This window comes from Aquila chrysaetos, chromosome 2 (genome assembly GCF_900496995.4).
Source record: "Aquila chrysaetos chrysaetos chromosome 2, bAquChr1.4, whole genome shotgun sequence".
NCBI lineage: Eukaryota > Metazoa > Chordata > Aves > Accipitriformes > Accipitridae > Aquila > Aquila chrysaetos.
In genome coordinates this window covers 35,205,188-35,220,584 of record NC_044005.1, presented here as the reverse complement: position 1 = coordinate 35,220,584, position 15,397 = coordinate 35,205,188, and the positions used below count along the sequence as shown (strand labels likewise).

Below are 15,397 nucleotides of genomic sequence, written 5' to 3'. Positions count from 1 at the left end.
TGAATGTATTTATCTGAAACAACATTAGTTTCTCAGATCTTCAGTATGGAGAAGGGTCCAGCAAATAAGCTGAATACTTCTAGCAATGATTATACTTGAGAAATATTATCGTATGTCACTTTTTCAGTGCATGCCTTTGCAAGTGCAAGGTGTATTCTCTGTAAAGTTCACCTTAATACACCGAGCTCATTCTTCACTGCAGTTTCAAGGCTGGAGATTCTATACCCGTGTTTCTTACGTGGCAATAAAGATACTGATGGAACAATTGTTCTGCTAGTGAGTTAAGCTGAACAAGAGAAAAAATCAGTAATGACTAGGGGGCTCCCATGTCTACTTGTACGCTTCGCAAAATAGATTGCAAGAGAAGGAATAGGCAGCAAACTGTGTAAACTGAGCGCAGATAATTCCCATGCTGTGAAAACCCTTCTGCCTTAAGAACACTAGCAATGAAAAGGTTACAGGAAAGGGGGTAATAAAAATATCAAAAGAAACCAAATAGAAATAGGTTTCTTTGCAAGTAGAGAAGCCACTTTCTAATATGGTGGCCTTACATACAAGTACATTTGTCTTCCAGACCCTCTGCTGTTGATTAGAATTCTGATGCCACTGGAGGGGTTACAATTTTGTTGAGTTTCTGGATCTCAATTGCGCTGTCAAGGGGTCATTCTTTCTGGTAATAAGGTAGCTAGTGGCCCCTGGGAGAGAAGGAAAACAATTGACTCTTGAAAGCAGAAACATATACTGAAGTCTAGAGTAGATTTCTGGCAGTGGACCAGGTCTTTTCTCATAGCATTTGTCATTGTAGCAATGAAAAAATTGTGGGAGTTCTACAGGCAGCCAAAAAAGGAAAACAGAGCACAACAACAACAAAAAAAGAGCTAGATGTAATTTATTTTGGAATTATATTTAAGAGCAGGTTGTTCTTTGTTTCTCACACTGTTGGTTCACTTGTTAAAGATGTGGATCCCATTAGATAGAAATATGTTGCTTATTTTAAAGCAAATGATTATCAAATGACTACACTTCAAAACATTTTTTTGCTTTAATTTGAAGTGAAGTCATTTGAGTTTGAAACATATGCCTTTGCTAAATGCAGAATATTTTGTTGCCAAAAACAGACAACTTCATTTTGAGTCCACTGCTGGCAAGCATTGTTGATCCTGGATGTCACTGACAATATGAGTCCTGGCAATAAGTCTTTACAGAGGTCAGTAGTAAAGTTTCGCTTATTACCACTAGGCTTTTTTGTTATTATTATTCTCTCAGGTCAAAATGCTCTCACCATATAATCATACTCAACCAGAACAAATGCAATATTGCATTTGATTGGCTTTGGAAGTATTATTCCACTTTGTACAATTGGATATAGCTCACTTCTTAAAAATAATTTATCCTGAGATCTGCGTGTAAAGGTTTTCCACATCTTTCTGAAAACTGGCTTCATTATTTCGCAGGCTATGTTACCAGGCTGTTTTTCTTTGTTGTAGTATAAGCATACACAAACCGTGCATGTATACGTGTGTATGCATACCACCACACAAACACATCACTGGCACTATATGTAGTTTGACATATGATTTATATTATACTAGCAAGATTTTAAAGCAGATTTCAAATTTATTACAAGCCCCGGCATTGCAGCTGATATACGTGGATTCATCCCATCGTTTAACTGAAGTACCCAAGATGGGACTGTAGCCGCTTGAGGCTTCCTTCCTCTGTTGTCAATGGAGAAAGGCAGGCACACCCAGAGACGCACTTCTCTGAAGGTACTTGCCTTTCTTCACTGGCTATAGAGCAAGTCTAGAGCAAATCTACTCCTAATTTAGAATAAATGACTGAAGCAGACTGCAAGGCATCCTTGCCAAAACGTGCAAAGTGCCATATCTTCTGCTGTCACCTATAGACTCTGGGCTGAAAAAGATCTTTCAGTTTAGGATCTAAAATACTTCATATAGAGAATTGTGTGTGAAATGTTATGCAGAAGAAAACCAAACGAAGCACGGGCTTGATCTTTTTTAATTTTAGTTGTCTAAAAGTCAGATGTCTAGTCGGTACTGGTCGTCTTGTTTTACTCCATAGTACACTCATTTAACTCATTTGTCTTAGAATTAGATGAAATATGCTGAGGAGGAGGATCCTGAGACGAATGTATGGTAGGTGAGATATGACGAGTGGGGGTCCGTTCATTACAAAACAAATTTAGATGCCTAAATTAGGAGAGGTGACCTTTGGATTAGGATTTTAGGTGCTTAGGATACCTTTTAGACAGCTAAAGCAGAGTGAAATCAAATGAAATTTTTGCTAAGGGATTTGTGTGACAACATGCAGAGAAGGAGGCATTTGCAGATTTAGGGTAAAAAAAAATAGTTCTGCTGTTGCCTGGTAAAATCCTGACAACCCCCTGCCTTGTTGCATTAGGCAAAATGGGAAGAACAAAGAACATCTTGAAGAAGCCCTAATCTCACACCGTATAGAGTACCAGGCAACAGACTGTGGAAGAGAGAAAGGTGTTATTCCTTAAGTAGTAGTAGAGAGGCTGGCTATAAAAATGACTTTTCCTCATGCCCCTATCTGGGCACAGGGGAATTAGTAATAGACATTTTCACTTTAACTTCTCCCCCCGATCCACCTTAGGAAACAGCAGTAGTTTTGTGTATACATTTCAATATCCAAGAGTGTGTCAGGTTTATCTTGTTTATCTCTTTCTCAGCACAGCTGATGGAAACTCATTTTCATACAACTATGTTGTCTCATGTTTTATTCCATCATAAAAGCAAATTCAAAAAAGCTCTAGTGTGATTAAAATAACTAATCTTCATTCATTCTGAAGACCTTTCCTCTGATATTTTTTTAGTTAAGACTAATTGCGATGCCTGATGTTATACTTCTTGTAACGGTGAACTTCTGTCCCAAGCAGATTCTTTTAACTGGACTTTGTACAGATTTATAATTACATTTATAGTTTAGGCTCTTAGAATGCACCATTTGCTTAAAGAATATGAACGTTACTTTCAGATCTTTTAATTTAGAGCATCTGTTGTTAAAGGAGCTGAAAGTTCATTTACTCATTAAGTAAAAATTCTCAACAGGTAATATTAAAAACAGTATATTGCTGTCCAGAATGACACAGTAAGAGAAAACAAAAATCAAATGCTAAGGTTAGCCATAAGATAAACTAACTGGTGACATGCTCTATTGTAAGCTGAAGCTCTGTCAGATTGTCAAGAGGAATTAGTTCTTAAGCAAGGTATTTATAGGAACATAAGACTGGAAGGCACCACCAGGGTCACAGAATCATTATCATAGAAGAGAATTTGTTAAATAACATTCCCACATGATCCTATGAAAATTTTCCCTCTAGCTTCTCTGAAACTCCCTGCCGGTCCATTTTTACTGTAAAGCTGGCATTCAGCTTTTTCTTACTATAGGATAAAGATTTACTGACCAGACACTGAAGCAATTTAATACCTCTAGGTGCATCAGTTCACCCTGACCTACATCCTAGTTCTAGTTTGTGACTGACCGAGGAAGGAAAGGTGAATACTCATTCCTCCTTTCTGAAAATCAAGAAACGTATCAGAAAGAATAAAAATCCTTCCTGGATATTGCAGCTAATCAAGAAATGCCTTGCAGTAGGATAAATACAACATAAATACAGCACAGATACACATTTGATGGACATAGTTTAAGAGCTGAGAGCAAGGGCTGCTCTGCTGTCCTTATCTCCTATAATGGGGCTTTCAAGACTTTCAAGCAGCTGGTGTCCAGATAATTTAGAGATTTGCAGGCAGAACTGCATACAGAAGTGAAGAGGAATCTATTGCAAAGGCCTGAGCAACTGAGGCCTGCGGTGATTCATCCTACTCACAAGGCAGGCAGCTGTTTTCAGCAGAATCGGCAGCTTTTCGGTGGACTTGCCGGGCTGGTATCCTTCCTCCCGCAAAGCTATTAAAGTGAGTGGAATTACATACGGGATGAACTTGGCTCTTTAGGTGTGGGAGAAACCATTTCCAGTACTGACATATGGATATTAGCACTTCTTTATGCAGGGCTTACGGACAGGCTTCAGGAATGTTTACAAGGTGGGAAGGACAATGAAAGAACATGTAAAATCATTTCACCCTGATTCATCTTTGGAAGGAACTCTGCATGTGGATCACTCTCTTTCCAGTTGGCCGTGTCTGCCAGAACCCTTTCTTCCAGTTCTGAACCTCATAGCCCTCCTACACCAAGGAATTTGGGCTCTGTCCAACGGCGGGCTGGGAAGAACGTATACATTTCCTCCACACTCCCACATGCTTCTCGTCTTGAGGACTAAGGATAACGCTGCTGAAAAGTGCATGTGAACCACGTAAAAAGATCTGAAGAGCTGGTATGAAATAGGGCTCTGGCAAATCCTCTCGTTATCCATACATACTGCGGGCATTGCCCTGAGTCTAGGAACCAAAGCTCTCATTTCTTTCCTGGAAATCAAAGGATGGCAACTGTACCCCACCTGCAGAAGAACTTTAAGGAAACGAAGCCATTTGCTCTCATCAGCCACTGTGCCTCTACCCAAGGAGATAATGTATCTCCCGAGTCCATTTAAATTACAATGATAAACTGAGCCAAGCGCTGTATTTGTATACCTAGTGGGCCAACTGCCTTTCAAGGCTGCAGAATTTGAAGAGCGAGAGCGGAGTTACACAGCTAGTCGAACCAACACCTCCCTTTCACGGATGCAACAGCGCAAACCATCCATTCGTTGGACAGCAGCCACTGGAGGAGCCGACCATAACGTAACACTGCTTCCTAGGTACGCCTCCTTTAACACTTATTTGCTGCTTTTGTCATGGGTTCTCTGCATTCCAGAAGGCTGCTGTAGTGGTGAGGCGGTGTTATCTAAACTTATTTTACGCCGTCCCTCTCTATAAACGTGGGGCTTTAGCCATTTCTATAATGCGATATCATACATATAAGAATAGGGTGTGGGAAGCTCCCGGCTGTTAGTGATACAAAGGTACAGTGTCAGTCCTCGATCAAAAGTGAGTTTAGCTTTGACATAGAGGTGCAAACTGTTTCACTTCACATCATAGCAGAATGTGGCCAGACATTCTCAGAATTTTGTCACAATTAGTCTCAGCGCGTGAGGCATAGAAAACATCTGGATCTGTGGGAACAACTGCAAACGGGTATTCTCTTCTAGCATTCATATCTTTGCTGCTCCTTCAGTTAATGATTTTCTGCTAATGCATCTTCAGATACTGATGCCAATATACATGTTCAGAAGAGATGGGTAACTGCTTGGTTTGAATCTTGGACATGAAATATCAAGATTGAAACCAGCATGAAAGTGCTTAATTTAATTGTACGTATGCTTAAATATATTACAGAAAATGGATAACAAGAGGTGATATTTCTGAAACAGCACTGAGGAGCTTGTGATTGGTGTGATCACGTGTGAGTTAGGGCTCAGACGTTTTATGTCTTGTTTTGCCACTGACACCTGAATAAACTTGGCTATATCATTAGCCTGTTTTTACACGAATCGTCCCTCAAATGACACTAATCATTACAGTCTTTACACAGTCCTTCCTGAAACTTAATTTATTAATGTTCATGAAATACAATGAGACAGTCAGACAAAATATATTAGGTATGTGAAAACTGTATACTGCCTGTGCCATGGCAATTCTGCAGGGACCTTTTAAGAAAGAAGCAAACTCCGGCATTTCACACACTATTTGATTCTGAAAACACTCCCAAGGCCAAATCAGGTAAGAGCAGACCTCAGGTGTATTTACATTTATGTACAGGCACCTATGTACAGATAAGTGCACAGGACGTAACAGCCGTAAGCATGATTATGCTAACCATCCCCATTAAGAGAAGATGAGAAGGGACAGAATGGTGTTTGACTGTGCAAAAACGCTCACTCATGACTTTCATTTCCTTCCAAAACAGTTCATCAGTGTAAAAACTTCACCCTTGCAATTCAGCCAAGGTCACTGAGACCCTCTGTGATGTGCTGAGCAAGACCAAGTTGTACAAGTCAACAGTGCTTGAGGCAGCTTTACTTTATGCGTCAAATATGTAAAAAATGAATGTAAGTTACAGCTTTGGGAAGTGATTGTGGACCACAGGAATAACCGACAAATGCTTCATTGCCTTTAAGCTGGTAGGACATGGAGGCTATTCAGATAACTCCTTTTGTATTTTCTTTCTCCCTGCTTCCCTACACTCTTTCCCACTTCTGTCCTGATGTAGGCCTCTTCCCGAAAACAGAAAGTTTTTGAAGACACTAAAAAGTCTGAAGAGGAATTTCATTAATCTAATTTTAATTAAGAATAAGCAAACCTTTGAGATGCATACAGTGTAAGTAGCAGCAAGAATGTAATATTCACTTTACACTAAAAGCAACAGAAGTTGGAACCCAGAAGAGAAACACATCTTGCAGATGGCAGAAATGGCACCCTAGAATTCCCCTTGAATATATTTATACATTTTCATAACCCCTTGTTCTATCTTGATAGTCTCAAGTTCTACGGCTTCTTTCTTGGAGGTATTTTATATCCACTTTCAAGCAGCGTGTAGGGACTATGGAATTTTGTTCAGCTTGATATGAAGAACTTGTATGGCATCTCTTCTTTTCTATCGTTGCTTTTTTTACCTCCAGATGTTCAACTGCCTATGAGAGTACTCAAGGAAACATAGTTATGCTGTATTCCAATACTGAATCAGTTTAATTGAAAAAAATAACATGTGATGTGTACAGTGAGGGAATTTTAAATTAACTCCCTAGCATATTCATGGCTAAATACAATGGTTTTGCTTTCTAATAGGATATAACACAGTGCTCCTAAATGATTCTTACTAAAAAAATAGTAAACTTAATACTCATACCAGCATATTGGAGGGAGCCAAGCGCACATCACAGAGTATGCCATGTACCAGAGAGGGCAGCAGGCTGCACCGTCACCCACTGCAGCCCGATCCCCGTCATTTTGTTCGTTCAGCAATGGTGAAGTTCTTACGCTCATGGAAACGTGCACTAGCAAGAACAACCTGATTTTATGCAGTAACTTGTCAGGCCTGATTGATGCTTAGGACTAGCTGGAGTTACATGGCAGTAAACTCTCTTCTGAGCTAAGCACACCTATGCACATATGGACACCGTGGAAGCTTATCGCAAAGCTCCTGGCGCTACTGCCACTGCCTTTGCTGTTCTGCTGACATCGCACAGAACTATGCCGATAAATAGCCAGACAGGACAGATGTAAATTTGATGGGTGAAGTATTGTTTTCTCTAATAATCTAGATAGAAATGTTAAATTTTCCTCCACATTTATCACACAGTTTTCCAGCGCGTATTGGCCATAGGCTCACCCACCCTTCTAAATGGCTGTAAACAGCTGTCAGGTTCACAGCATCCAGTGAATCCAAGCCTTTGTCCGCTGGTATTATTGAAAGCAGGTCTGCTACCTGCTGCTTTTTAACCTTAACGATTTAAGCATGGAGAAGAGTGTATTCCTTCTAGTTCAGGAGGTTCCTGAGCTGCAGAAAGCTTGAGGGGCTGTACTGGAAGAAGTTTTATCAGGTGCTTCTCCTGTGCCTATGCTTTCCCCCCAAATATACGCTATTAGCCACTCAGAGAGAAGTTGGGCTAAACAGCTCTTTGCTCTGGCTGAAGAGGGCTTTTCTTATGGACTCCCTTTGTTCTTGGTTATTGCAGCAGCCTTTGGGCCCGATTCTATAAAACGCTAACCCGGGGCAACCTCCCCGCAGTAATATCAGGGCAGACAATTAAGCAATTAACACACAACTGTTTGCAGCGCTCAGCAGACGGTCGATAGCCATGCAGGCCTTGGTTCTTATGGAGAAAGACTTTTACAAGGAAATCTCATTTCTCCCTGCAGCTGCAGTAAATACCCTGGAAGTGCAGCAGGCAATTGGCTTTAAAGGTCAGGAGGAAATCCCACCCAGGCTGCCTGCTGCCTGGCAGCTTTCAGCCGACCTTCGCTCTAAGGTGAGCGTAGCCTGCGGGGTGCGGGGTGGCAAACACCCATCAGGTCTGGGATTTGGCTGGAGCGTGCATATGCTTTGGTGTGAGGCCCCTGATTTGCTCTTGCTTCTAAAAAGACACCTCAAGTGGTGTCCCTGGTTGGGACTTGGGTAAAGCATTTGGGTAAGCTACTCCAGTGGTAAGCTAGAGAAGTTGTCTGGGCCAGTCTGGAGGAAGTCTCATAACTACTGCAGTGCTCATGGAAACAGAAACTCATGGACCGCACGATACTGCACTGGGAGTATTCACCAGATCAGGAAAGGCGAGGAAATATCTGTGTGGGACAAATTAAAAGGGCTTCTCCATTTCTTACTTGTCTTAAAGCATACATTTATATGCTGAAAATGAACTTGTTTTGCTGTTGCTAACGTGTTCCTTGTATCTCTGAATTGAGATACCCAGCTGAAAGGGCTTGACTCAGAGCATATTGCTGTATTTCACTGATGCCTGCAGCTCTTTGTTTTTCCTAAAGTTTGTAGAACCAATAAATTGGGAATCAGACCATGGCTTGTGATTTGGAACTCTAATAAAGCCTGGTGGCCATTGTACACAACTTTGCTCTGTGGCCGTGGTTATTTGGTGACCGCTTCCAGCTTATGATTGTTAATGGATGTTTTCAAGTACACCAATGGCACTTTGTTTTCTAAAGAACCATTTGCATTCCCCAAATGATCAACAAATCCTTTTGTTTAAATAAAAATCTAGCACAAGTTTGTCACAGGACATAAAATCCCATGTCATATTTGTATTACTAAGGTACTGCATCTAACAGTATTCCTGGTTTAGCTAATAGAAGATCAGGTTAATCCTTAATATCTGCCATGCTTTTCTTGCAGCATAGTAATATTCTCAAAATAAAAATTATAATGTTATTTCATTACTAGAATATGGGTATAACATTTGGAGCAATTGTAAAAGCATTTTTCCTTTTGTTTCCTTTCCCAGAAGAGTATTGGCATGTTGGGGTGGTGGAATTAAAATGTAAGCGTTAATTGAAACTATGCTTAATTTATTTCAGCAGTGTGATGTGCATTAAATATAGTTCTTCAGAGAGCATTGAATTTTATATTTATGAAATTAATAAATGTATATATTGTGTAGTTCTAGTGCTTGGAGTTATGTGGAAGATACCTGCTCACCCATTTTGAAAACAGTAAGGAAATAAAATGGAAAAAAAATGGAGACGATGGAAGACTTCCAGTAACTCAGCTTTGGAACAGACATAGGATTCTGGCTGGAGATGAAATATGTTCTCACTTCCAGCCATGGGAGTCTCATTTTTTCGTGGCTTTCTATAATGCCAGTACTTAAATTAAAAATTATTCTTTGAGATCTAGTGAAAGCAAGCTTGTTGGTGTTGGCTACCAGAATCTGTAATATGGTCTCTCTTTCCCATTAACACTGACTTGTCCTTCTTCACCTTAAATCCTACATGGTGTTCTTACTTTGATGGTGCAGTCCATTTTTGTGGAATGCTTTTTGAACAGAAGCTTTTCAACAGATAAGTTTACAGTCTCAAAGAGTATTCAGATGCTCTGTTGCATTATTGCATGCATTTAGTTTTCAGTTTCCAGTTGCATGCAAGTAAAACATCTATACATTTCTCTGACAAAAACATCTTGCAATTCTTGAGTAGTGTCTGGTTTTATCTGTTGCCCTAGTTTATTCGGGTCTTTTGTAAAGATAGCAAAACTGTGTTTTCTTCTAAAGTCCCACCATTTGCTTGACTCTTTTTTTTTTTTTTTCTTTTTATTTCTTTCTCCACTCTACACAAAATAACCTTTGCAGGATGATTTTCTTCTAAAGATGACTGATCATCCACTCAGGCAGTTTTCCAGATTTCCTGAGTATGGAAGTTTGTTAGTTCCCACGGGTGGAAAATTTGTTTTGGATTCTACGGTGTGAAAGAATAGGTCTTACCTGGATGTTACGTGGTTTTATTTGGTTTCCGTAACTTAAGTCTTGCACTGCTCTTGCCTTTATTAGCATGTCTGTAACCATGAGGTTTCAATAGCATGTGACTGTGGTCTGTCTGCACATTCATGTGCTTGTCACAAAGCAACTGAACAAACTTGCCATCCCCAGGTGAACTGGTCAGAGGTAGTTACAGTAAGCAGGAACTTGTTTTGCTTCAATGTGTCTTTTTGGTTGTTAAGCACTTAGATAATGCTTAATAATTTTTAAAGTACCTGCTAAGCACTTATGCAAATGCCACCCTTTTACTCTTTCAAGTTAGGCAAAAAACCCCTGAAGTACATCCTTCTGTGGTACTATTGAAAATCTGGCCATTGCTTTTAAATTGCCCCCGCGGTTCATTTTTAGCGCTAGTTATAGATGCACTAAATATAGACCAGAGCAAAAGATTCTGGAAAGTCTCTGACAGTGACTTAATGGGAGGTTTGAATGCTTGCACCTAAAAATTAGGCTGCTCAGTTAAGCTTCTCGGATAGGTGGATAGATAGATCGCTTCAGGCAGCCAAGTTTGAAAAGCTTGCCCTACTTCCCTCCTTTTGGAAACACCAGCATAAAAGTGACCTGTATAAGGTGGCTGAATGCGTCACTGCTTCAGAGCTGTATACCGCTCAATATGCAAACTGGTGGTGTGGTTGTTACAAGGATTTCTTTTAAATATCTGGTGCAGTATGAATGGGACAGATGTTTTCTTATACAGTGGTCAGGTGCGATCCTTGACTATTGCTGCTGGTGGGAATAGTTGTGTTCAAAGGAGCAAATGAAGGAAGGTGGTGCTGCTTGCCACGCCGACCAGCTGCATATGGGGAAGCACCCGCAATAGCCTTTCATCCCTCTCTTGCTTGCATTTAACTCCGAGGTCATTGAGGGGTTTTGGCTTGTAAATCAACTGCTCTGGAGACTGCTATTGCTACCTGACTCTCTTTCAGTTAGTGGCATAAAAGTCACTGCCTGGCCACTTGCGTTACCTTACCAGAATCTTGTGTTGGTGTTTGTGTAACTCGTACACCTAGAGAGTAGGTACGGATACCTACTCTAATGCTCAGTAGCAGTCTCGCGTAATAAAACACCCAAGCAGTATGTTTACATGGGAAACGGTGTTACATGGAAAGGAAAGCCGCGGATAATTGTGAACTCTTCTAAAAGAAAGCAAGTAGGATTAATCACCAGACAACAGAGAGCCCTGTGATTGTCATAACTATAATTTTTATGATCATAACTAAACTTATTGAAATTGCAGTAAAATATACTAAACTCACTTTGATGATCTTTTTTTTTCTTTTCTTTCCTCCCTCCTCCTGGTTACAACAGTTACTTGCTATCTGCTCTGGGCTACATGTTTGTCTTAAAAAAATGTTGTTTCAAGAGGCATTTAAGAGACTTGGGCATGAAAATGCCACCCATGGTTCTACTTGTCCAAAAGAAAAAAAAAAAAGTTTACATAAAATGACAACGTTGCTGCATCTGCATGCCTTTCGTGTTACTCAAAAGTTTTTGATTGGCTTGTTTTTATAATTAACTTGGTCTGAAGATCTGAGTTGTTTCTGAAATTATAATTTGGGGAGAGTCAGGAGAGTGGATTAAAGCTTATCAGGTTTCTGTGGTAGCTTAATCTAAGTCAACTGATAACTATAAAGTAGATAAACATTAAAGCAGTGAGAATGAAACTTTATATTGAGCAGGGCAACTTGGGAAAAGCCCAATCCTAATCAAATAAATACTGAGGTGGGTTGCTTACACCAAGGAAGGATTACAAAAATTGCCCAGGACTTCCAGCAAAGCAACTTTTGTGGAAACCAAGAGTAACATCCTGCACTGTTTACTGCAAGGTAACCTGGCAGCCAATTACACAGACACAATTTGCGTGATTCACATCTTGGACATCTCTTCTGTCTGTTCTCTTAAGATCCCAGGCACAAGAAAGGAATAGGGAATGAATACTCATACATACTTTCTTTCTGTTGGCTTGCTTGCCCCACAACAGAGAAAATAATCTGTGGGGAAGTTGGTGGTGTGTTCCTGCAGGAAGACCCTTAGGAGAAGGGTGACTAAGAAGGCTACTGCTCACCATTGCTAACATGGAGGAAGCTTGTGCACCATGCAACTAAATATTTCCTGCATCTGTAGGGACGAGGAAGAGTTATACTGCTGAACTACTGAACTCCTTAGGGGACGACTTGTCTGCAGAGATAAATTACTGTTCTAAACAGTAGTAAGAATTAAAATCAGTAGACTTCATTTTCACTGGTGTAATGGGAACTCAGAGGGTCTTTCTCTATTATTTTTTTTTACTCACAAAGCGGCAAAAAGAAATTAAAAAAAATCACAAAATAGGACACTGCACAAACATAGAAAATAAGCACATATATATTTTACCCCTTCCTGCCCCCCGGGGTGTCCCCCCAGTGGCATGTGTCAAGGCATTTCCAAAGCTAGGCTTTAGAGTCTTTCTGAACTCTATTGTACATTAGACTCTGCACCCATAAATTGACTCTAGGGTCATCCAGGGGATAATTTAGCTTTAAATACAGGGTTGCACTAAATGTCTGTTGGCCCTCACTCATCCATTTGAATTGGCAGAAGTCCAGCTGGAATAGAGGAGAGTAGCTGTTTAAGGGACCCGTTCTTCATGATGTTACATTATCATATCTCTTGTCTTGTACTTCCTGAAGAAAAGGCTAGAATGGGATCGGTGTAACGGAGCAGACCTCCTTCAGTGGTGGGGAAGTGGATACTGGCTTTATATTAGGATGTTGTGTGTAGGGTAGAGTATGGCCCAGACCCTGGTGGAGAATATAGATGCAAAGAAAATAGTAATTTTTTGGAAGGCTGCTCAGTCACACGTAACGCTTATAGTCAAACTGTTGTGTCAGTTTATTTTTATGAGTCATTTAGAGGAAACATATACTTATCTCCAGTTTAAAGATATGAAGGAGAAAGTAATTTGCTAACAACTGTTTCGGGTTATTTGCACAGACAAGATAAGAAATAAAGAGTAATTGTATTTTGACCCATAAATAACTCCAACTTTCAGATGTCTCTTGTACTCTCTGAATCTGTAAAGGAATTTTGTTATGGGCAGAATAATGATTATTTTTTGTAATCTGTCTGTAAGATGAATAGGACACCTACTTTTATCAGGTTTCAGAGTGAGTAAAAAAAATTTTCAGAGTGTTTGCCAGTTAAGTTATCTTGTGTGGCAGAATCTAACTCTGCAAAGACTCCAGTTTGAATGTTTTAGGGTTTTTAAACGTACATATAGACAAAAATGTGTATATTTGCTCATTCTTTTATTTAATCAAAGGGAAAAATTGTGTTCATGAAGGATCAGGGCTTGACTTTTTTTTTTTTTTTTTTTTTTTTTTAAATTCTAGATTCCAGTGGTTCAGGCATCTGTATAACAGGCTTGGCTGTGCTATACTGCAGAGAAACCTTCCTCTTTGACCTACTGGGTGTTTCTCTTCTGAGGGAGGAAAAGAATTCTTTCCATGTTAAAAGAGTTCAGTCTCCTCCCGTCACTGATTGCCTCTGTTGCTTAGTTGAGCCCAATTATATGCAATGGCTTTTCAAGGGTTCAGCTGTGAAGAAGGCATGTGTGCAAATGATATCAATAAAATAACAGGATTTGCATACACAGGAGCAGCACACATGCTACTGCTTTGAAGATTTACTGTGTAAGGTACACTTACTGTTCGGTAGGACATCTGTTGACACTGCCACTTTTGTACTCCTCCAGCTTAGTTTTCCTGCCTACCATAGGCACAGGCAAAAGAAAATAGCAGTGCTAACGGTTTATGCAGGAGTAATAATAGCCCTTAACAGAAGAAGAGTAATTACCTTTGTCTGGTTTCTCCCTGCTCTAAAATCTAATAAAATAGAGACCAGTGGCTACGTAACCGATGCATACAGAAGTCCTGTTGCTTTCACTAAATCTGAGGCTAGTTATGTAAAACGTCCTCCGCTCACAAGCTGAACTCGCATCTTAATTTTGAAAAAAATCCATTACTGATGGGTAGATTTCCTGAGCACATTTGACAGCTTTCAAGCTAGCGGTATTTGGCAAGGCCTTTTAAAGTTATAGGAGATTTATAGCTAAAGAGATTACATAGCAGTGGGTTCAGATCCAATCCCTTTCCCCCAGCTCCTGCACTGGGTAACAATGACAGGAGCTGTCTGTATACCAGAAGGAACAGTTTAAGAGGGGTGGCTGCATTTGGCAATAGAAGCCCCCGTTAGCAGCCGGAAGCATTGGTGCTGAAAAGCAATCGCTGGTGTCAAGAACTTTCCTAGCTAAGCACTGCAGCTGGTGGCAATAAATAGCATTCTAATAAAGGAGGATGTTCAACCCATGACATAAGCGAATACTGTTTCAACCACAAAAAGTAATTTATGGTGCTGCATATGTCTGAAATGGATTTTTTCCGATACATTTTAAAATAAAAATGCTAGGATTTCAATGGAGGGAAAGATCTGCATTTTAAATCAAAATGAAATTGAAAGATCAATGAAAAGTGTACTGCTTTTTTAAGTACGCAATGATACATAACATCTTAAGGATGTGCAGTGTCACAAAGCACAATTACCTCCATTCCTAAAAATGAAACATGCTGTTTTCTGACTGTGAATGTTCTCTATATTGCATCAAACCTAATAACTTCCCATGCCAGTGATAATCCCCCCCACCATTTAGACAGAACCATCATCATCTTCTTTCATAAGAATGCCAAAATGATCACGCAGAAAGTAGCAAATAACAATACGCTTGGATTGCATAAACATAATGATTCCTGAAAAAAATCAGCTCCAGCCTCAACGAAGAGCAAAAAAAGAGGAGTGGATAATAAAGTCATTAGGCTCATTGGACCTGTTAACTTATTGGGTCCACTACAGTAAACAAGTTATTAGTTTTGACATAAACAGTGGTTTATTTGAACATATACTGCTGCTCTTTGTTATCCATTCTGTTTATGCCACGTGTGATTTCTCTTACATAATTAGTCTGAAACATAGCAATGTTACATACTGTATCTTCTCCCACTGGGATGAGCAGTGTGGATGTGGTACCAGGAGAAACTGTCCTTTGAGTTTATTTCTGCTGGCTGGTTTGGGGCTTTTTTGGGTGCATGGAAGAGAGCAGAGTTTTATTCTTAGCTGAGCACAGGCTGTCAAGTTAACTGAATGGATGGGTTGTTCTGAAAGGCATTTTATACAGGAGTTTGTTTTGAATCACGAGGGCTGTATGTGCAAGCACGTAAAATGCGTAACTGGTTAAGTGTTGCTTAAGATCAAAATCCTTTGTGCTGGAATGCGAAGCATAGTATACAGATTTGAAATTTCTTAAGGAAATACACCCTTTGTATTATTTTTTACATGTGTTTATTC

General features: G+C 39.9%; 1 protein-coding gene across 8 annotated transcripts in view; it reads left to right on the top strand.

Moving 5' to 3' along the window:
- The window catches only part of LOC115350322, a 45,304-nt gene that overhangs the window by 15,511 nt on the left and 14,396 nt on the right, over positions 1-15,397 (top strand). The window contains exons 3-4 of one of the 8 annotated variants that reach the window (XM_030035862.2): positions 7,899-8,008; positions 8,990-9,025. The exons of the other annotated variants lie outside the window; for them this stretch is intronic. Of the exons in view, the coding sequence (XP_029891722.1) occupies positions 7,899-8,008; positions 8,990-9,022 (143 nt within the window). The 3' untranslated portion in view covers positions 9,023-9,025. The remainder of the gene's footprint in view (positions 1-7,898; positions 8,009-8,989; positions 9,026-15,397) is intronic. 8 annotated transcript variants of the gene reach the window in all.